Genomic DNA, 23,083 nt, shown 5'->3' with positions numbered 1-23,083 from the left:
GTTTTGTTCTCTCTTTTGACATATTGCATGTCAGATAGTGATGGGGGGGGGGGGGGGGGGGACTTAGGGAAAGGTCCTTGAGTCGGGGGGGGGGGGGGGGGGGACTTAGGGAAAGCTCCTTGAGTCAGGATGCGAACATGGGGTGCCCAAAGGGCAACGGCGCTGTATGTCTAATGAAGTTAGCTTGCTAGGCAAAAGTTAGCTACTCGTTTCTATAGACAAACTGAAATTCTTCAAGTATTAAATTAAAATAAATATTATTGCCAGTGTCTGAGCAGCATGTAACTAAGCTTAAAAAATGTAAACCTAGAGACTAATTAATAATAATGTTAGGTAAAAAATGTTAGCCTGAATGCACTGTAAGTGGATAAAAGTGTCTGCTAAATGCATAAACAATTTAATTTATAATTTAATTATTAAGTGAAAGTGACGTGACATATTCGGAATTCATGCTCTGCATTTAACCCATTCAAAGTACACACACACACACACGGAGCAGTGGGCAGCCATTTATGCTGCGGCGCCCGGGGAGCAGTTGGGCGTTCAGTGCCTTGCTCAAGGACACCTCAGTCGTGGTATTCAATGTGGAGAGAGTGCTGTACATTCACACCCCACACCTACAATTCCTGCCGGCCTGAGACTCGAACTTGCAACCTTTGGATTACGAGTCCAACTCTCTAACCATTAGGCCACAACATTATTTGAAGAACTCCAAGGGAATATCCAAGTGAAACGGTCATTACAGTGTAACTTTAATGAAACTCATCTGTCAATATGATGTCGGTGAATCCCACAAGCCATTACTCGCTCGCATTAAGCCTACTATGGAGTGTGTGTAAGAGCATAAGTTACTAACCACAGCTCACTTAACGACCACCAGTTTTGCTAAATCGCCAGGGTTTCTGTATTCTCCATAGAGCCCTTTAACAGCTAAATATCAGCATTTTCAGGAGTTAATCTTTACTGTTGGCAGTGAAATAGCTTGAGCCATTCTCTTGAGTAGGTCTAGGTGATATGACAATTAGGGGTGTAATGATCCATTGTTTAAACGTCTAACAATTTTCAGTGCGTAGTGAAATGCACACACATCCAAAGTGCATGCATAGCAACAGCTGCATCAACAGAGCGCTAATAGTTAATTGAGCTCTCTTCTGCTTTTTTTGTGCATGGATGATCAAATAGATCAAATTACATCAACATGTGCACCTTGGTGAAAATCTTAAAACACAGTCGGTTAGGCCTATGTCTTAACGTAAACAGTTGAGAAATAAAAACGCATGTGTATCAGCGTTTCTGTGCTTTCCTTCTTAAAGTGAAAGCAGAATAAAAAGAAAACTTCTGTCAAAGAAATAAAATTGACGGAATAACTTTTATAAGGAATAATCTATATTTAATCTATACAGTAAATACTATGCAGTGTTATTTTACATTTGATAATTACATTTCTGTACCTGAAAATGTATTTTATAAAAGCAGTTTATTTAATTTGTGTCTGTTATATTGTATTTATTTTCAATACATTTTCAAAGCGGATAAAAAATTATAACTATAAGAGCACTTCGCAGCACTTCGACTTCGGCACAGTAATATCATCAGGGAAAGTTTTCAGGAGTGATGATATTACTCTGCCGATATTACTTGATGTTATTGTGCCCATCTCTTTTTTTATCAGTATTTGAAATCCTCTTTCAGAAAATCAATCTAAAACGCATATGACTCATGTTGCACTAAACAGATTTCCGTCCAATCAAATGTTCTCATTATGAGAATTAGGGGTGCACGATATATATCGGCCGATAATTAATGCGCATCTCGTCAGTTAAGCCGGTTTTCTAATCAGCGCTAAGTTCCATCACGTTCAGCGTGGATTGGCGCAGCTTGTCAGTTAACACCGGCTCTGTGTAGTAACAGCTGATCTATGTGAAATCACGCACCTGATGGAATTTACAGCTGATTAGAGAACCGGCTTTACTGACGAGATGCGCATTAATTATCGGCCGATATTTATCGTGCACCCCTAGAATGTCCCTCCACCAAGCTCATGGTCAGTAGCTAAGATGTCACCAAAGCCTAGCCACCTTTTTCCTGCCTGGATGCTGTTGTGTTCCGGTCTCCGTAGAAATCCATGTTAAAATAAGGTAAAAAGATGGACTGAATTAATTAAACAAACTTGCCACAGTAACAGCAATAAACTCTTGTAAAGTGCTTGTTTTGAGTCCGGCAGTGTGTATGCGTTGCATTTTATCTTAAACACTGACAAGAGAAAACATGATGAAAGTATGGTGCCATTTACTTTTAAAACCATTTTCATAGGTTTAACATCATATTGTCAGCTCAGAAAATGTGTTAATTTGATGAGAACAGCATGAGTCATTGTAACAGGAGAGAAAAGTCTTGAAAATTTCCTCAGTGTTCAAAGTCAAACAAGTTTGGAGTTTAAAACAGTACTAATGAGTGTAACATGCAAAAACATGTCACTCTTTGTTGCCTGGCTGACAGAGTTGACCGCTTACAGTGATCGCATTGTTGTATTCCCGCTTTCCTTCACTTTCTCCAGCTCAGTCACACAATTCCTCACACAGTCACAGCCACTAAGGAAATCCAATGCAATGCTGGCTTCACACACTACACAATTGTTCATTCAGCTGGAGACAGTGACAGTGGGTCACAATGAGCAATGCATAACAACACGAAAGACCATCCACACACACACACACACACACATTTACAATGCACACAAAGCTCTGTGTGTAACCTTAACCCTTTGCCAGACCAGCAGTTCGGTTTTCTCCGGTTACGTGGCCCATACAAACACAACACTCAAGTGCATGGCCTCCAAGAGTGCTTTGCTCTGCCAACTCTCACTCTCTCTCTCTCTCTCTCTCTGACTGCTGGCTAATAATCCAGGGCCCTTCAATGATGAGTAAGCCAATCTGCCTGACTGCAAAGTCATAGTGAATAAAAGTGCTGGCACAGTGTTAACACACAGCCAGGCCAAGATTAGTCACCTATACACACCATGGATAATCATTCAAGGGTATCAAATTTGGATAGCAGAGATGCTTTAGCCAAAACACATCCAGAGCAGGACAAAACACAGGTTTTAAGGAAATACTGCAAATATTTGATAGCATGCTCTGTTTTTAAACAGGAAAACTACCCTTGACGTTTTGCAATGCGAACAGGACAGAAAACAAATAAAACCACTTTAGAATACATTTTTTATTTTTATGTTCTGAGGGAGAAAATACATGCTGACAATGTTAGGGTGTTGAAAGTGGTTGCCCGAGAATTGCTGTTCGGTTGCTAAGTTGTCCTGTTCGGTTGCTAAGTTGTCCTGTTCGGTTGCTAAGTTGTTCTCAGTGGCAGATGATATTCTGGCACCTACATATAGCTTTGTCCTAAAAAAACTAAAACAAAACACATAAGCAGTTAAATATTTTCTTAAGAATGCTTGGGGTGTTGCCTTCTAATACAACAAATTCAATACATTTACCTTTTTTAAATAATGTTTAAAATGATTAATAATTAATCTATTTACACTTTAAAAGGTTATTCATGGGTGGAATGCATTTGGTTTAACAACATTTGTAGCTAGTTTAGTTTAATAATTAGTGAATCTATCAATATTAACCATCATTGGTGGTCTGCTGGTAACTATCTGGCAACCCAGTAATCTGACATGGAAGACAATACTGTAGTAGTAATATGAATTACTTGTAACAAATATTATAATAATTAAGTTTTATAAATATTAAACATCTTACCTTTTAGGATTTAACAAAGTAGCTTTCGGATGTTATTTATGATAAATAAAAATCATAAATGGATGAATATAAAGCAACATTTTCCAAGCAAGAAGAAAACAATTGGAACTAAGGGTTTTTTTTTTTTTTACGTGCAGCTCTAAGTTTTTAATTCATTGCAAGAGTCATAGAATTTGATAACTTCTTTAAATCAGATGCACAGCCTGTCAACCTAAACAACCATTTCTGCTTATGAGACACTTCTACAAAAACCAGTCTCTTAATATGTATCTCTCTGCAGCACTGTATTACACAACCTCAAGCAACCTTCCTGGGTCTTTCTCAACAGTTTTCTCACAGTTCAAAGTACATTTTAACACGCACAATGAAGAAAACATGACTCTGTATGAGCAAGCCCGTTACACCTTTTAATTCAAACAACTCGATCCACCGATCCGTCAGGAACAAAAGCAGGCAGAGAAAACAGCTGCTTTGGATGAACCACTGACCACAAGTGCGGCGAATGCCCAACAGCAACAGGCACCTGCTGTGCTCTTACATAAAAACACATGCAGGATGAGATGCAGGCCGATGGATCTATGGTCGACTCTCACCTGCACATCTCTGCAAAAGCCAGGAAATTGAGTTTCTTCATCTTCTTCTCGCTGAGCCAGTAGCCCACTCGTCTGCCTCTCAGGAAAGTCTGCATCTTCAGCTACTGATGCCAGATGTGACAGCAGTGTCACTCCAGTGAAAACAGAAAACAGTCTTCGTATAAAACCCTGTCGAACCAAAGCCAACAGAGATTATTATCAGAACCTAGAATTACAAACATTCAAAAAAAAAATGGCACTGAACAATAAACCGGCTCAAATGTGTCTGTAAATGTAAAAAACAGGCTCCGTCCAAACAAGTGCTCAGGTTGGGCTGTGAATCTCCATGGCTTTGACCTAGTCAACTTCCTAGCTGAACTGATTTTTAAACATCAGATGAGTCATATAAAAGTTAATGTGCCATTAAAACATTCAGCTCATGGGAATCAAAGGTTTAATTCAAAAGTGTAATGCATCAAAGTCAAGTTCAAAAACTCCTTTTGATCATGCAAAACAATGCACTATATATTCTGTTTCAGACATCTGAATCATTAAAAAAGCTAATGCAAATGTGCAAAAATGCGAAAGTTCAGTCTGAATTTGGATGCATAATTTTTCATTGTTATTAAACACAGACACATAAAAGAAGAATACGGGTAACCTCACAGTTGCTGGTTGCTATTGACTTCCATAGTGCTTTTTTCATACTATGGAAATCAATGGGTACCGTCAACCACTTGGTTACAAACATTCTTCAAAATATCTTCTTTTGTGGTCAACAGAGGAGAGAAACTTGGAGCGACATGAGGGGCTGCAAAATGATGACACAATTTCATGTTTGGATGAACCGTCATTCGAACATCCAGTGCATTATGTGCGAATTCAAAATTTTTGATTCAAACATTCAAAGTATCATATTCAAGTGTAAAGTTTCAGTTTAAAAAAATCAATGCAATCTTCAAAGAATCATAGGTGAATTCAGAGCATGATTCAAAAACGTTGCTGCAACATTTGCGAGTTAAAACTTTAGATTTCAAAATTAGATTCATAACATGCGAGTTTGATGTAAATATTAGATGGAACATACAGGTTTAATACAAAATTTGATTTTAAAAAAATTACGCAACATGCAAGTTAAAAAAAACTTTTGATCTTACAACACAATGCATTATACCCATTTCAAATGTAAACTGTAAAAGAGATTTCAAGCTGATTATAATGGTTAAAGTTCAGTTTGAACATTAGATGCATCATATTTTAAGTTTTAAGATTTTATTCAAACACAATGCCTCTTTATGTGAATTTGAAATATTTTATTTAAGCATTTTATGAAACAAATTCGATCATCTGAGAGTTTAAAATTTAGATTTTTAAGAATTCCATTCATAATTTGCCATTGCAAATCCAGACATTAAAGTCCAACATCCATGAATCAAAGTCTATGCAAGTTCGAACTTTCTATTTAAACATTCAATGCAGCATTTGCAAGTTAAAAATAAAAACTGAGTCATAACAAGCATTAGCAAAAATTCCATTCACAACAAGCATTTAAAAATTAATTCGAGCATGTTATTTATCATGGGAGTTTAAACATTGAAATGGAGCTTCAGTCTAAAAATAAGTCAATGCATCAAATGCAAGTTTAAAGGTTCCAGTCGAATAATCGACAAAACGGAAGATTCGACCATTTGATGAATCACACACCAGGTCGACTGTGATTCGAAGATTCGATGCTCAAGAGGGAGTTCAAACTTTCCGATCGTTAGAAAGCGCCCTGGTGCCCACCAGTGCTGTCCAGGAAGGCAGCTCGCTAGTATTTAAGACACAGCCCATGATTCCCTTCTAGTTTAAGTCTTATTCTCACTGTATCATTGTTTTAGAAAAGAAATACAGTTGAATCTGCCCTTCATACATATTCTGTTAATTTCTGAAAACAGAAAGCAATATTAGAGACCCCGGAATGGACTCGTGAAATCCGCCATAAACAACCCATTCAACAGCAGCGCGAACAAGCTAACACTCCACCTACTTCCAGATTCAGATCATCTCAAGTCTCACTGATGGATGTCAGGAATCTTCAAGTCGTGTTTTCTCCCCTGTGGACACACAGAAAGAGCAGATGCAGCAGGGTAAATACCTGTCTAGCGCATGTTTTCGGGATCCGAGCGGATAGCAGTAAGCTAGCTGGAGGGCAGTCTGGTCTCCATGACTCGTGTTGCTGTGTGTCTGTCGCTGAGACTGAGAATTAAAGACGCTCTGGTGATGATCAGATGGATCGAATGCGGTCTGCTCTCAATCCAGACCCCTAGAGAGCGAGCACAGCCTCCTCCTGAGGTGGGGCTGGGCTCAGTTCAGTCCGGATCGCGCGCGTGTCTGTCTGTTCCTCCTAATGCATGTATTGACAGGTCTGTGCCGCTGTGAATTGTGCCGCAAGGGGGCGCCAGCGCGGCGGAATGGAAAACATTTGTTCAAAGTGTCTTATATAAAAGTTGACAAACAGGTGTTGTATTTATTGTATACAAAATATTTACATTTTCCTGTTTATTGGTTTATCTTAAGATCCTAAAACGAATGGAGTTCTTGTGTTTCGGTGTCTGGATAATAAATAGAAATTTACAATTACAAATGTTGAACGAATTTACTTATTTAATATTTAAACATTATTTGATAAATTAACTCAAATGTACTACAATGTATTTTTTTTAGAAATGCACTACCATGATATAACTACAAGTGTCACAAATGTACTTTTCAAAAAACAATAATAAAAAAGGTTGAGATTTTTTTGCATTGCAACAGGACACTGAAATATATTTATATATACATCTTATATACACCTCTAGATTGTAGCGTGAAAGACTACAATATCTTGTCAGTTTGCATTGTCATTGTCAGTAACCAGCTGATATGCTGATATGATAAATCCTGCCTACATGTGCTTTGTATAAACACACAAGACACAAAAAAGCAATAATACACCAGGAAGCAGATGTTTAATGCTTGTATAGCTAACATTTCATTGAAGTGCTGAGTCGAACTGGTACACACAAATAAAGGCACTACGCACAAACTTAATACACAACACGAAGACAAGGAAGCCCATTATGTACATCATAAAAATATATAATTTTCATAATCTTTGGGACTATATGTACAAATGTTAAAAAAATGTATTTACAAAGCACATTCAAGAGAATATGACGTAAAAAAGCAGAAGTGCTCCGGACAGCGATGCTCAGGTCATATGAACAGGTTTATGTGTGTGTTTAGTGCTCATCAGCGTCTGACAGCAGGGCTGGCGAGGAGGCCCAGGATGCTGGAGAGACAGTGGAGCTTCTCCTTGACCAGCTCTGGTAACTTCTCATTCTCTTTATACCTGAGAGGAAACAAAAAACACAAGAATTCAGAACAGTATCTCTTGCCAGCATTCATTATTAAACATATCATAAAATCACAAACAGACCTCAATTTCAGTCTTTATAAATGTCTTTGGCTTTGTTTTGCAATTAAACAAAATATGTGCCATTGGATTATGCAGTACAGAAGTTCAATACATTGCAAATGCAGTTTAATATTTGTTTCCTAATAACAAGCTTTACCTGGTGATGTGTCCATCAGGGGAAGTAAAAGTGATGCAAGAGACACCAGCTTGAACCATCAGCTGTGATCCATCATTAAACTGAACCCATACCTCCCCAGTAGTTAACTAAAAATAGAAATAGATGAACACTTAACACACTTAAATGCTACTACTATTACATACATACATACATGTATATATATATATATATAATAATTTCTGAAAATTGACCCTTATATAGGTTTTGTGGTCCAGGGTCACATATATATTACACACACAAATTTTTAATTAGAATTATTTAACTATATTAAAAAAAAGAATAATTCTAAACTTATCCAGTCAAACACTTTACCTGAGAGGCCCAGCCAATGTTAGGCACAAAAATGGACTTGAGAGCCCTTCCTGTGTTAACGGTGCGTTCACCTTTGCCTGATTGGGGTGAGCTGCCTTTAGCCACACTAGCTGTGGTGAAGTCCGATCCCGCATAGGAAATCATCTAGAGGGAAAGACAGAGGATACTGAATGAAAGTGGGATGCACTCTGAAATCCTAGAACTGATGTGCATTGGGATAATGTCCATGCATGACGTACTGATGGTGTGATGTGGGGTGGCCGGGGCGGACTGAGGCACACCTGAGCCACCTCTGCAGGTGCTGCTGAGCAAGACTCAGACGTACTCGGAGGCTGAGAAGCTGAAAAGGCTGGATTAGTGAGTCTCCTGGTGAGGAATTAAATGGTGAATGAGAAACGGACTTCATGCATTACTTTTGATCTCAACCAAGAGGGTTTTTAGCTCTGGTGGTGACAGATTTGAAGCCTCACCTGCCGATAGTGATGGGAAAGAATGGAGTGTTTTTAGCACTTCTCTGCTCCTCGGCAGTGATTGCCGCTTCCAAAGACAGACACATTCGATGCCCCTGAGAAAAACACCAAACAGCAAGCTTGAATCTTGGTTAGCATTATAACAGCAGGAAGAGCAATGCACCACCTGACCTGAATGTACCATAACATGAACATGCAAGCATGTGCACCTATCAAAAAGATGAAAACATGATGCACGGATGCAGTACCTCCTCAGAGAGCTCCATGTAGAGTCTGCACTCAGGATTCAGTCCGCTCAGCCCAACGTCACCCTTCACCGTATACGACTTCCCGTTCTTCTCCACCACACGCACCTGCTCGCTCGTCTTATGGGTTTTTGCACCTAAAGGATGAAAACAAAAGGTTCTTGAGGCCTAAATCGGCTACACGCTGCACTACACGCTGAATCTTCTGTGCCGCTCACCATCATAGAAGCACACCTCCAGGTCTGCATTAGGATTGTTCTCCATCAGCATGCACTTGGCAAATTTTGTGTACAGTGTGACTTTAGGGGTCTTTGATTTCACCAGCTGGACAAACTTGGTGGCATACTGATATTTCTTCCAGTATTTTTCTGCAGTAAATGCAAGCTAGTTTAATGCAATGCTTTCCATTGTTAATAGAGTTAGCTGAGAAACGGTGTTGAATAATAATAATGTGCATTTGAAACACATCACACTTCCAAACAGTTTTGTGTGCTGCTGTACCTGGTAAGTCCTCATAGCTGCAGATGAGAATGTCTTCAGGTGGTGAGGGGGGGTGGTCCAGCACAGGGAAGCCTTTCCCTTCATTGGGCTGATACACTGTAACCTAACACCACAGTTGATAACAAAAAGAGCATATGAATTAGAGACTGTCAAATCTCTATAGAATTTGTAATCATTAGGCTACAATAGTAAAACAAAATATGCATTCTTTTTTTTTTTTTGCCCTTCTTATTATTCATGCAACAACAATAATAAATGCAATATGCAAATCTGCTTTGTGATCCAAATAGATGAATTACAAAAATGTTCTGAAAATAAAATTATTTGATAAACAACATTGATAATAACCATTCATAGAAATGTTTCTTGGGCAGCAAATCAGCATATACGAATGATTTCTGAAGGATCATGTGACACCGTAGTCTGGAGTAACGGCTGCTGAAAAGGTCATTTTTAAAATAAAATTTATTTTCGATCAAATGAATGCACCCTTGGTGAGTATAAAAGATTTCTTATATATTCAGATATCATTCTAATACTAAAACATGTCTTATTATTAATGTTAAAAACAATTGTGCACCATATTTTTTGGTGGAGACTGTTTACAAGTTTTCCAGGATTCTTTGATGATAGATAGAAAGTTTAAAAGAACAATTTATTTGACATAGAAATCTTACATTATAACATTATACTTGTCCTTACAGGCACTTTTGATCAATTTAATGGATCTTTGCTGAATAATATTCTTACTGCCCCAGAAATCAGAACATCAATTGCATTAAAATAATTATTGAGTTTTTAGTCCCTCACCATAGATCCATCACAGGAAATCCTAAGTACTTCTTTGACTCTCTCCTGAGCTCCTTGTCCCTTCAGCAGCTCCATACACACCTCTCCAGAATCCAGGATACTGACCTAAAGAGGAAATACACACCCTGTTACATCATGTACTAAACCAACAACTCTAGCATATAACTTACAAGGCCCAGCACAAGCAGGGCGTATGGTTTCACTAAGAAAGACATAAATGGCTTCACTCACCACAGCGCTTTTGGTCTTTTGTTTAATAGGCTTAAGCCTGGCAGCACAGAGTGGAGGGAAGTTCTTCTTAGGGCACACTTTCTCCTTCTCTACGTTTGCTTTGCCTTTGGAGAAGGGTGGACCCAGAAACTGTGTGTCTGAGTAGGCCTGAGATTCTGACACGTGTCCTGATCCAAACCCATCTTCCCTGCAGGGCCCTGGATTGTTGTGGGGGAAAAGGTTTGGTTGCTGCTGAGAGTGACGGCCGCTGGGCTTGTCACTGCAGGAGGTTTGTGTCCCGACCGGCCCTCGTCCAGAGTGAACACTGCCACTGCTGCTGTGACTGCTCAGGTCCGTCGGCCTATTGAACGCTCCTAGAAGTACAGATGTTTTGAGGTTTAAATATGGAGTCTCAATATGGAAAACTTTTCAAATAAGTTTTAAAAAAAGAGATACTTCACCCAAAAACAAAAACATTCTAGCATCCTTCACTGATGTCCTTCTGAACCTGTATGAATTTCTTTCTTCCATTCAGCAAAAAAAGTGATGTTTTCCATACAACCATAAACGCAATATATATGTTTTAAGAATTATATTTTCAAGCCTTATGAAGCTAAATAAAAGCTTTGAATAAAATCAATATGTAAGTTAGTATCTTTTTACTCTTAAAATCTCATTTATGTTTGTATATATTTAAACATGACACCTAGGATCACCGGCGGTGCCAGGGGGGGTCTTGGGCGGTCTCAAGACCCTGCCAAAAAAAGATTAAATGTTTCTCTTCAAACTACGCAGAACAATAATAAATAATAATTATTTCGACATTTATTCGTACACTGAACCGAGAAGCGTTTCTGTCGGACGCGTCCGATTCGAGAACCGAGGAGCTGATGATACTGCGCATGTGTGATTCAGTGTGAAGCAGACTGACACAGAGCGTCTGAACCGAACTGATTCTGTGCTAATGTTATGAGCGCAGGTAAACCGAAGGCTTGAATGAAGGGCAGTCATCGCCAATGACATTACATCGAGCGCAAAAGAACCGGTGAACCATTTTTTTTTCAACTGGTTTATTTGATCGAACTGTCCTAAAGAACCGGTTCACTTGAGCACCTGCTCCTTTGCCCCTTAAGTGCCCTTTTGTCAAAGTGAAATTTTCCCGAATTTTTTTGTAATAACATTCCCTTTTGTGAATGCCTGCCCACGCCCAATCATAATATTATAAAAATAAAAATATCAATGTCAATAAAAAATGCATAATATACCTGATCTGACATCAAAGTGCAGTGTGAAGGATATGAATAACAAATGTAGCCTGTCATTTGTTTACATTGCAAAGGTGTTCAATTTTAGACAACTACAACAGTAATAATAATATTAATCACTAAATTCCAGTGTATCAGTTTTTTAATGTTTTGTATCAATATTTAAGGTGGACTTATTGATCAGGTGCAAGAGTAGTAGTGATGGTTAAAATAATAGATTAATGCTGAAATAGTAAATTGAGCCTTGTTCCTAGATGGACAGAGAGTGGAAAGTAATAGATGAAATGAGGAGATGGAGATAGAGGAAGAAAAAGAGGGAAATGTAGAGGCACAAGTGACAGAAAGGGAGCAGGGAACAGCAAGCCAGGAGACAGAGGCTGGTGAGAAAGAGGGAAATGTAGAGGCACAAGTGTTTTCTATAGTTTTAACTATAACCGCTGTTCTTAATTATTCTGTAGAACAGAGAAGATAAAGCCATCAGGTTGGGACAATTTAAGACATTTCAGTTTCTAATCCCAGAACTATTATTATTTTAAACTTAAAATTGTCTTCTCTATTGTTTCTTTCAAAACTGCATCAAAGCATTTGCTGCTGTATCAATACATAATCATCCATATTGATATGCAAATCAGCAAGGAATGCATCACGATATATTGCTGTATTGATATTTTGAACAGCGCCATTTAAAGCCTTGTTCCATGTCCCCCTTTTATACTTTGAGCACCTGCCCTTCCAAAGGTCTCTTCACGGCCCTGCTCAGAGGGAGTGTAAGCCACGTTAAAAAAAGTTAACCGCTTAAGTCATTTGTGGATTAATGCGTATAGGAGACGCGAACCGTTTAAAACGATTTGGTGAACTCGTTCAAGAAGATCCGGTTACTTCGAATGATTTGTTCGCGATCCGGATATCACAAGCTGCTTTGTTTTGAATTCTCTCACAACAGACACTGAAGAGAAGACAATGCTGAATAAAGTCATAGTTTTTGCTATTTTTGGACCAAAATGTATTTTCGATGCTTCAACAAGTTCTAACTGACCCTCTGATGTCACATGGACTACATTGATGATGTTTTTCTTACCTTTCTGGACATGGACAGTAGACCGTACACACAGCTTCAATGGAGGGACTGAGAGCTCTCGGACTAAATCTAAAATATCTTAAACTGTGTTCCAAAATGTGACGAGTGGGGCGGGGCCGAGGGACATGGGAGCGAGGCCGGGGGAGTGATTGGAGATGAACTACACCTGTTCGTCCCACCGGTCTCGAGGCCCATGGAGGAGATGGAAGGATATAAAACTGGAGCGACGACAGTGAAGGACGAGAGAGGACCAGGCCTGGGCTTTTAGTTGTGTTTTGGTTTTTATTTTATGCGCACCAGTCGTCCGTGAGGGGCTGGTGCGCTGTTTTGTGTTTATTTTGTTATTAAAATGTTTTTGATTGTCCGCCGGTTCCCGCCTCCTTCTTCCGGATGAATATGAAGGTTGATATCGTTACAGTGGTGCCGAAGCCCGGGAGAAGGAGGGACGCGCTGCTGAAGATCCCTCGCCGCTGTGGTGAATCCGCGGTGCCATCGAGCTGGCGAGGAGTGTGCCGCCATGGACGCTCGAGGCGGTGGACTGGAGTGAGTTGCCGGGGACGGGCGAGCTCGCTACCGGCCGCCCACGATGTGGAGAGACGGCTGCCGTCCGTGAGGGAGCGGAGGAGTCGGCGCCGTTCGCCAGGTGGCCGGAGCCTGCTGCCTCCGCCGGAACGGGGAGGAGCAGGGAACGGGGGACTCCTGCCGGCTGCCCAAAACCGGAGGAGCCGTCGCCGTCCACCGGGCGGCGGAGGAGTGTCGTGCCGTCCGCCGAGGGCCGTCCAGTGCCACCGCCAGGCACCGCGGAGGAGATCACCCAGCTGGTGGAGGGCCGAGCAGCGGTGCGTCTGGGAACTGGAATTTTTTTATTTTTTTTTCCTCTCTCCCCTCTCTCGTCTCTGTCGCTCCTCCTTCCATCTCCTTTTCTCTCGCCTCGCCTGTCCTACCCCCAGGTTCCCGCAGGTCCCCGGGAGCGGCCCCCCCGGAGGGAGGGGGGGGGGGGAGTAGAGCGCAGTCTCGGGAGTACCCCCCGGCCTGCGAGGGGCGATGGGGGTATGTGACGAGTGGGGCGGGGCCGAGGGACATGGGAGCGAGGCCGGGGGAGTGATTGGAGATGAACTACACCTGTTCGTCCCACCGGTCTCGAGGCCCATGGAGGAGATGGAAGGATATAAAACTGGAGCGACGACAGTGAAGGACGAGAGAGGACCAGGCCTGGGCTTTTAGTTGTGTTTTGGTTTTTATTTTATGCGCACCAGTCGTCCGTGAGGGGCTGGTGCGCTGTTTTGTGTTTATTTTGTTATTAAAATGTTTTTGATTGTCCGCCGGTTCCCGCCTCCTTCTTCCGGATGAATATGAAGGTTGATATCGTTACACAAAAATAAACGGAGGTCTTACTGGTTTGGAACAACATGAGGGTGAGATATTAATGACACAATTACAATTTTTGGGTGAAACAACCCTTAAAAGTTTGAGCATATTGTTTGCAAACTGCAATTGATTAATTAATTAAAAACAAAGTAGTTGATATGCTGTGTTGTTTTTGTTGTTTAGTAGCAGTAATATGCAGTTATTAGCGGTGTCCACTGTATTTTTTGTTGGTTTTCATGAGACCCCCCTTGAAATGCCCCCCAATCAAAATTGTCTGGAGCCGCCACTGCCTAGGATGCTTCGAGGGTGAGTAGAAGATGGACATTTTCATTCTCGGGTGAACTAACCCTTTAAATAAGGAAACTAATAATCAAACAATTAAAATACCACTTTAATACCACTAATAACAAAGTCATGCATACTTAATTTATGGCCACAATATCTACTGAAGTTTTTTTTATATTTCCTGTTAATTTTAGTTACTGTTTTGTAACTTTTTACAATCTTTTTATTTCATTTTATTAGTTTTGTGGTATTATTAAAAAGTGATTTATTTATTTCAGTTTTAGTTTTAGATGCTTTAGTACACATTTTAGAGCAAGTTAAACTAAATGAAAATTAGAAGTGTTTTCTGGGCAACTGGCTGAAATAAAATAACTATAGTATATTTTGTTTGAAGTCATTGTGTTCTATAGAACAGCTCAGAATTTAGATGGGAATATTACCATCACTGCTGAACCAGGCCTGCGATTGAGAATCGGACATTTGTGGTCTCAGTGAATGGGTGGATGTAGAGAAAGATGATCCCAGACTGAGGAAGAATAAACACAAAAACTCTAATTACAAAAAAAATACTTATTTATAATGTAATAATGCTGAAATGCAAATATGCCAACTGCACTCAATTCATTAGTAAACTGTATTCATTTTGATGGTATCACACCGCCTCTTACTTTGCCGGCTGTTTTACAGGTGGAGAAGGCAGGAGCCCATGTGCAGAGTAGCCATGGGGCATGTTTCTGTAGCTGGAGGTTGATGGAAATAATCGTCTGGACCCTGGAAGCATCTCTTCCGAGTGGCATCTCTCCAGCTCCGCCTCCTGTGGAGTGTTGCTGAACCCAGCACCAGATCGATCTGATGAATGAGCCCGTCTCAAGTAGCGAGAATGAGGCCTTCCGCTGTCAGCACCCGTGGGAACTCTACTAATACCCATCCGTGATAAATCATCTTGCAAATGTGGCTGCCAATCTTGCCCACTTTTGAAACTGGAGCTGGTGGAATGATGGGAGTGGCTGGGGATCGGCGCCAAGCGATTGGGCAAGGGCTGTCCAATCACCTGCCTTGTTTTTCTCTGTAGCCGGCTGCTGCTGCTGCTATTGGTGGCGTTGGAGGCTGTGGATATGGTGGCTATGCCGCTGTCTATGGACCCCCCGTCACTGCTCCCAGAGTCTTTGCTTGTGGTGGGCCCCGTTTGAGTCATAAAAGGGTGGTCCAGCACTGTGGAGAGACTTGGCCTGAGGGCCGGGTTCTTTTGCAAGAGCTGCTGAATCAGGTCCTGAGCTTCAGCTGATATGTGAGTGGGCATCTGATATTCTCCCAGAACCACCTTATTGAGGGTGTGTTTCACAGTGTCCGTGTCAAAGGGAGGTCTGCCCGTGAGGAAGGCGTAGAACATGCAGCCCAGGGACCAAACGTCTGACTCCAGGCCGTGAGCGCTGCGTGTAGCCACCTCAGGTGAAATGTAGTTTGGAGTGCCACACATGGTGAAGTGCTTCTCACTGGGAAGCTTGAGCTGCGTCGCCAAACCAAAGTCTGCGATTTTAATGTTCATGCTGGTGGTGAGCAGGATGTTGGACAAGGTCAGGTCCCTGTGCATGATCCCATGAGTGTGGAGGTACAGCATTCCCTTCACAATCTGATCCATTAAGTGCCTTGCTGTTGATACACAAAAATCTAAATAAAACCTGAAATGAGTATTTAAAGGCAAGACAGAGCAATATCTTTGGCTGTAATTATGGCAAAGCTTTTTTTAACCGTCCTTCAATTTAAAACAAAATGTATTGATTTTTTGCAGTTTTGATTATTTTAATATATTAATAATCGATTGTTCAAAAGGGAGTAACTCACCCTCTTCCTCGGTGAAAGGTTTCTTCTTCTCCTTCAGGTAGCGGCTCATCTCCCCATTGTGACACATCTCCAGAACCAGGTACACATAATTACTGTCCTCAAAGTAATTGTATAGCTTCAGGGAGTCAGGAAAGAGAAAATAAGAGGATTAGCCAATATCTACTTTTTGAATGAAAATCCTTCAGGGTGGCGGATTCCTTCAAATACTGCAAAATTCATAATATGCACAATAATATCATATTCCACAATTGCTGCATAAGTTATGCACATGCTGCATCTAGTTCTTTCTTCAATCCATAACGATATGAGAGTATTGCAGTGCTGCTAGTAGAAACAAAGTCAAGCTTTTATTCAAAGCGACTTACAAATGAGGACAATGGAATAATTTTATTATACAATTGGTAGAGCATTGCGCTATCAAGTGCCATTTTGGGGGTTTGATTCCCCGGGAACACATGATAGGTGAAAACTGATAGCCTGAATGGACTGTAAGTCGCTTTGGATAAAAGCGTCTGCTAAATGCATTAATTTAATTTAATTTTAATTTTAAATAATTATAAGTGTTCTAATGTCTTCAATAAGATCCTCACAAAGACTGATATTGTTCTATTTCTAAACCACTAATTCTCAACATATAAAACGGCTAAAACATAAATATCACATTCGAATATTTGAGCTCACAAAAAATTATATAGATTATATATCATATTCGAATATTCGTTTATTTAAATTAAGTTCAATGAGTCAGACTTTATTTTTCAGCAACGTTTGTTTTCGTCATTTTGAACAAGCTTACAATAAGCTTGAACATTACACATCGTGTTTTGTAGCTGAAAACCTTTAACAATGCGTGCAAACAAACAAAAGTACAGATTAAAAGCAAAAAAAAAAAAGTGAACAAAGAAAAAACGTAAAGCAGCCTGCAGCAATTAGGCTATTGTACAGAATGTAGTTTACACTTAACTTTTAAACTGTCAGCAAATCTTTTTTGCTTTTTTTCTATTGTTTCAAATGTTCTTGTTAAGAAATGGGCATGTAAACACGATCGGGGGAAAGTCGGCTCCTTAGTCTGTTAACAATAAGGCCGACCGCGGAGAAAACATGCTCTGACGGCACAGACGTTGGCGGGACTCACAAATAACGCGAATACGCTAAGCGAAAAAGTTTTGTGAAGCGCTTCGTGTTTTCGTTTCACCACTGAATGGGATCCTCATCTGGTGGAATACATGGCTCCAGCAAGAACTGTTCCCACTCGTCTCGGCTGGACTCTCTGTAATAATCGCTGGAGAACTGGCTCAGCCTTTTCCGACGAGTGGGCATTGCATCCTCTTCATCGTGGCGACTGCATCCGCACCACTCGCATCAAGGGAAATGTTCTGATAATGTTCAAAAAAGTTTTTTTTTCTTACTTCTCTCATGTTTTCATCGAGAAACATGAGATGTTTGTGCCGAGAGACGCTGCAACAATGTTCTTGGATCACTTTCTGTGATTCTCCACGGCATATTTGAAGTACTGTAGAAGACCGCAGTTCTTTTAGGGGGCGTTCACATATCGCGTCTTTTGCGCGCTCAAGTTCGTTATTTCCAATGTAGGCGCGCGGTATGCGCGCTCATAATGGAAGCGACGCGGTGGCGATGCGCACGCGGTGCGACGCGGTCCCGTTTTTTCCAGGCGCGTCCGCACTGCATCGAGTTAAAAACATCTCAACTTTCAGAATGCCGCAAGGGCACCGCAGGTCATGTGACAAGAACTAAACATTCAGCTTCATCCTTTCCCGTAACAACGTTGAAAGCTCAGCCAAGATGAAGGAACAGCTGATCATAGCTGTATATGGATTGCCATTTTGAAATAAATTTAGTAGCAGAGCTACTGAAAGCGATTTTTTTTGTGCTGCAAATCCATTTATCCTTTGCTGAAATTTCCACGTCTTCATTGAGAGAACGCGTCGCCTCAGGAGCGCTTCTGCCCGAGCGCTTTGGAAAGAAGGAGAAAGCGGAGCGCATAGCCTTTTCCACGCCTTAGGCGCGATATGTGAATGGCCCCTTAATCATTCATTCATTAATTTTTTGCTTGCATACACCTTCAAATATGCCGCGGAGAATCACAGAAAGTGACCAAATTAGGTTTTATTGTAAACTTTTTTTTTTTTTTTGCGAAATTCGAATATCATTTTTATTTATCGAATAATTCATTATTTTTATTAATCTTATTTTATCTCATTTATACATTTTATTATAAATAATACTTGTGTGTTTAAAAAACATAGAAGTACTATATATATATATAAAATGTATATATCATTGATATATACATTTATAATTTTAAATAATTTATTTTTTTTATTAACATTTTCAGATTAATAAAAATGTTTGTAGTCATGCCAAGCCCTAAAACATTTTATCAGGTAGAAATTGTGAGTAAAAAAACATATATATTCTTTAAAGGTCCACAGAATGCATTGATACAATATTTAAAATTGTTCTCTGATGTCCCCAGAGTCTATGGAGACTCCTATGTTCGTTGATGCATCCCAACACAACACTTTTAATGGCTCTTTTGTGCTGACATTTTACCTCCAGCAGCTACAGCAAGAAAACAGTAATGACGGACCAGTTTCTCACTCAGGGCTGTGTAAATGCTAAAAAGGCAAAGACTGTCACAAATGGGTGGGACTTCTCCTGAATATGACGTCATAGAAGTGAGAAATCTGGAACTGCTCGTGTAGAGAGACTGATTATGATTTATTAGAAGTATAAAACCGTGAGTGGGTGGATTCTTACCATTATAGGCCGGTTGTTTTCACACACTGCGGCCACACAACTCTGTTCAAACACCTTATAAAAGTGATTTTTACATTATATGGCACAAAATCATCAAAAGGGTCCTATTATGCTTTTTCACTTTTTCAACTTTAGTCTGTAATGTTGCTGTTTGATCATAAAAAAACTTTTCAAAAACTACGACAAATGACTCGTTGGAAATACAACGCATATTTTCCGGGATTTGTGATATCACAAAAACCGACGAATGGGATGAGACCTGGTTAAGCTGCACTAGAGAAGGCAACGAGTGTTATCACTATTCTCTTGGTCGGCGTTACGTCACAAATCATGTGACCTGCATAGCAACAAGTCGCCGCCGTGTTTGAAGGGTAAAACAAACCGAAGGCAATCAAGGCAAAGCCCGAGGAAAATCAAAAAGGTATCTATTCACAGAAGTTTTGTTGTGGATTATGTCAGTTATGGATACTAACGGACTACTTTGTATTAATGATGAATGATATCTGTGTATGCGAATGTATGTCGGTGGTGAGAAGTGAAGTGAATGTAATAAAACACTCATGTAAAGCGCTTTGTGACTAACGTTAGCTAACGTTACATGTATGTGAAAGGCGCTAGCAGCTATACAAATACAGATCTTCTTTCTTCTATTACAGAATGTCTTATCAATATATAGAAAGTCTACTTGCGCCTGCATTGACCAGGTACCACAGAAAGCTGTCGCTTGTAGGTTTAACGTTACAATCTTGTCCCTATCGACATCCAGCTGAGTCCTGGGAGAACAACCCAAAGACATGGCCCAGGCTCGAGTATCCAGACATATACAATTACCTCATCAAATCCCCTGGTGTGAACACCATGTGTACATACCATGTGTCCTACACTTGCAGTCATGTTTAAATACCCATCAAGCATCGATTACATTAACTATGTTCATTTAGAAAAAAAAAAAAAAGATGTTTATTCAAAAGCACTGTGTTACACAATGGCTGTAATGAGCTCAGTCTGTTAGTGGCACAGCTTGTACAGTGTCAGTGAGGGACACAGTTTTTTCAAAAAAGCAAAAATAGACTAACTGCAGAAACGTATCTTATTCCCCACACAACTAGTGCATTTCATTGTTGCTTATCAGTGTAGAGCTGCCGAACATTATGCATAGCAATGTCATAACATAGCAACAGAAAATTGAGTGGCCATCTCTGCAGTGGTATTATTTTGTTATTCTTTACGCTGTTGTTTGTGCAACTAACAACACAACAGTTTTTAGGCATGAGTCTCGGCAGTTTTCTCGACAGCTCTGCGCTCGTTTGTCTTCCGCTTCGTGTTGCTTAATGGCGAGCGCTTGTTTGTTTTACCCTTCGCCGCGGTTGCTATGCGCGCGCAGTGCATTATGGGAGTAAAAGTCCCGGATGTCCGGCCTCGAGAATGTCGGAGACGCGCTAGTGTTTCCAAGACAAACGAATTTATAGTGATTACAATCATCCGGGATTAAATCACGGTCAAATTGATTTGATATTGATACAGTGAAACATGGAAACTACTACAGCAACAGCTGGAAAAGTCATGCAAATTCATTGGTTAAAAAGACTGGAAAACTTAAAAAACAATCAGCTCTAAAAAAAGTTCATCCTAAAAAGTAATTTATGGAACAATTTATGTGGATAATGGGGCCTTACAGTCAAAAAGGCTGAAAACCACGACTATAGCTAATGAAATAAGCAAAATAATACCACTATATACAATTTTCCAGCATTTTATGTGACATTTTAGAATTTTAATGACCTGTATAGAACTATACAATTCTTCTTTTACATTTAAAAGTAAAACAAACTGTCATTACAACGGATCCGACTCATTGTACACGACATTACACAAGCATTAGTTGAACCGCAGTGAGTCTGTGATGAAGCTCTAGGACTCACCTCAAGAACAGCCGGATGCTTTAACCGACACTGGATCTCCACCTCATTTATGACTCTCTGCACCATGCCAGCTTTGTGCATGGCCTTCTTGTCAATCTGCAAATACACATGGGGCACAGTGAACGGTTCTGAACAGATGCTGCACCACCACAACCCTGGCACTAGAGGTTAATTAAACCGCACAGTGTACTCTTACCATTTTGATTGCCACCTCCAAGCCTGTGTTTACAGATTTTGCTCTGTACACGCATGCAAAAGAGCCTTTACCCAACAAGGTGAGAACCTTGAAGTCCTGAAACACAAAATAAGTGCGTGCATTAGATGGCAGAACAACACACAGAGGGAGATTAGAGCTTGATCTTGTCCCCTGAGAGTCTCTTCGCCACTGAATCTCAGAATTAAGTCTCCTACCTCGATTCTGAGATCCACAGATGAAGACAAAACTCGGTCCTCATGTGGATCATTCGCTTTTGTAGTCAAATCTAGCAGGAATGAATGAATCGCTGTCAACATGGTGTTTCGATCACGGATGAAGGCGACAGTGTGCGGTCTCTGTTGACGCGTCGCTCGTTACCTGACATCTGCTCGTCACTCTCCCGCTCTCCTCCCGCGACTCGACCTGACAACCGACGCTGACGCGCGTCGCCTAGCAACCGTCTCCACGCTCAACTCCCAAAACACTTCTGATGCACTCAACAACGTTAAACCGCGGAGCGAAGAACAGAAGCGAGCTCCAGAACGACTGGCTGCTTTAACATTATCAATTGAAGTTTCGTCTTTGTTTAACATTATGTTTCAATGTGTCCAAAACTTGAAAGAACGAAACGTAACGTAAAACAAACCTAAGTAAAGACGTACAAGGGAATCTTTTAGCTGTTTTGGGGGACTTAAAATATACACAGAACCTCAGAATTGAGTTAAATAGTCTTTAGGGCTGCAAGCGGCCGCGCTTCTTACCTCAATCTTGTCACCGATTGAAACACTCATTTTCACTTCATAACCTCTTCAGAACGAAGATTCGGTAGTTCTTTTCAACCTATCCTTATTTTTCCGTAAATGTGAGATGGATTGACTTGAACATGATGTATAAAAATGCAATTAATCGGTATATTTGTATTCCTCTCCAAAATGTTTGCCTTTCCTCCATTTTGAAAAAGTCCGCCCGTAGCACGCGTGATGACGTGAGCGACGTCGCTGCGCAAACTGACCAATCGGTGATCAGATTACAGAACCAGCCAGAGTCTGTCAAAGTAAAAGTCGATGTTTACTATGATTATATCAAGTTTTCAGTACTTATACAATAAAACTTTTGTCATTTAGCTCAGCAGACGCTTTTAGCCAAAGCGACTTACAAATGAGGACAATGGAAGCAATCAAAATTATCAAAAGAGCAATGATATGCAAGTGCTATAAAAAGAAAACATAAACTAGAAAAAAGAATAGAGCAAGCTAGTGTTAGAGGCCTTTTATTGCTTTTGTTAATTGTATAATAATTAAAAAGAAAAAAAAACAGACAGAATACAAATTAGGAAAAGATTAGAAATGTTTTTTTAAGAAAACAAGCAGTAAATGTGCAAGTCTAAAAGGGACAAGGTTTTTAAAGAATAGAATTAGAATAGAGTGCTACAGTTAGATGATCAAATAAAGATGGAAGAGATGTGTTTTAAGCCGATTCTTTTATTATTAGTAGTAGTATTATTATCAATGTTGAAAACCTATACTTTATATTTCAAGAATAATTCACATCATCTGAAAGCTGAATAAATAAGCTTTGTTAGGATCTGACAATATTTGGCAGAGATGCAAATTTTTCAGAGATGAAAATCTGGAATCTGAGGGTGCAAAAAAATCTAAATAGGAAGTTATTAGCAGTGAATCTTACTTATCAAAAAACAAGTTTTTATATATTTACGGTGAGAAATTTACAAAATATCTTCATGGAACATGATCTTTGCTTATTCTCCTAATGATTTTCAGCACAAAAGAAAAATCAATAATTTTGACCCATATAGTGTATTGTTGGCCTTTTCAGTAA

The 23,083-nt window shown here is 40.1% G+C and overlaps 2 protein-coding genes across 3 annotated transcripts in view; both read right to left on the bottom strand.

The window, feature by feature from the left end:
* LOC132113013 (inositol-tetrakisphosphate 1-kinase-like) overlaps nt 1-6,710 on the bottom strand; it is a 51,812-nt gene extending 45,102 nt beyond the window's left edge. Inside the window, exons 1-2 of the mRNA XM_059520800.1 lie at nt 6,477-6,710; nt 4,361-4,528 (exon numbers count right to left, since the gene is read on the bottom strand). Coding sequence (XP_059376783.1) covers nt 4,361-4,455 — 95 coding nt within the window. The 5' untranslated portion in view covers nt 4,456-4,528; nt 6,477-6,710. The remainder of the gene's footprint in view (nt 1-4,360; nt 4,529-6,476) is intronic.
* A 597-nt stretch (nt 6,711-7,307) lies between these two features.
* LOC132113011 (serine/threonine-protein kinase PLK4) lies at nt 7,308-22,228 on the bottom strand. Of its 2 annotated transcripts, none has more exons than XM_059520798.1 (16): nt 22,006-22,228; nt 21,245-21,340; nt 21,049-21,144; nt 16,346-16,460; nt 15,172-16,153; nt 14,944-15,029; nt 10,529-10,881; nt 10,298-10,402; nt 9,488-9,590; nt 9,205-9,354; nt 8,990-9,123; nt 8,742-8,836; nt 8,511-8,637; nt 8,272-8,415; nt 7,939-8,045; nt 7,308-7,715 (listed from the first exon to the last, which is right to left on the bottom strand). In XM_059520798.1, exons 1-16 carry the CDS (start codon nt 22,033-22,035, stop codon nt 7,616-7,618), a joined length of 2,823 nt encoding a protein of 940 aa, XP_059376781.1. In that variant the 5' UTR covers nt 22,036-22,228; the 3' UTR covers nt 7,308-7,615. The 2 variants fall into 2 exon arrangements, with proteins under 2 accessions (XP_059376781.1, XP_059376780.1); XM_059520797.1 differs by lacking the exon at nt 22,006-22,228 and adding an exon at nt 21,460-21,938.
* Nucleotides 22,229-23,083: the final 855 nt, after the last annotated feature.

Source organism: Carassius carassius, chromosome 32, assembly GCF_963082965.1.
Source record: "Carassius carassius chromosome 32, fCarCar2.1, whole genome shotgun sequence".
Taxonomy (NCBI): Eukaryota; Metazoa; Chordata; class Actinopteri; order Cypriniformes; family Cyprinidae; genus Carassius; species Carassius carassius.
Note: the sequence above shows the minus strand (reverse complement) of the source record. Positions and strands in the feature narration are given on the sequence as shown.

Bases quoted from the DNA above. Each gene is read 5' to 3' on its own strand.
- LOC132113011 (XM_059520797.1), bottom strand. From the start codon at position 21,561: ATGTTGACAGCGATTCATTCATTCCTGCTAGATTTGACTACAAAAGCG. The intron at 9,355-9,487 runs GTACAGCAGCAC...CATTTACTGCAG, and splicing joins CAGCTATGAGGACTTACCAG to AAAAATACTGGAAGAAATAT. The intron at 7,716-7,938 runs GTAAAGCTTGTT...GTTTCCTCTCAG, and splicing joins CCTGATGGACACATCACCAG to GTATAAAGAGAATGAGAAGT.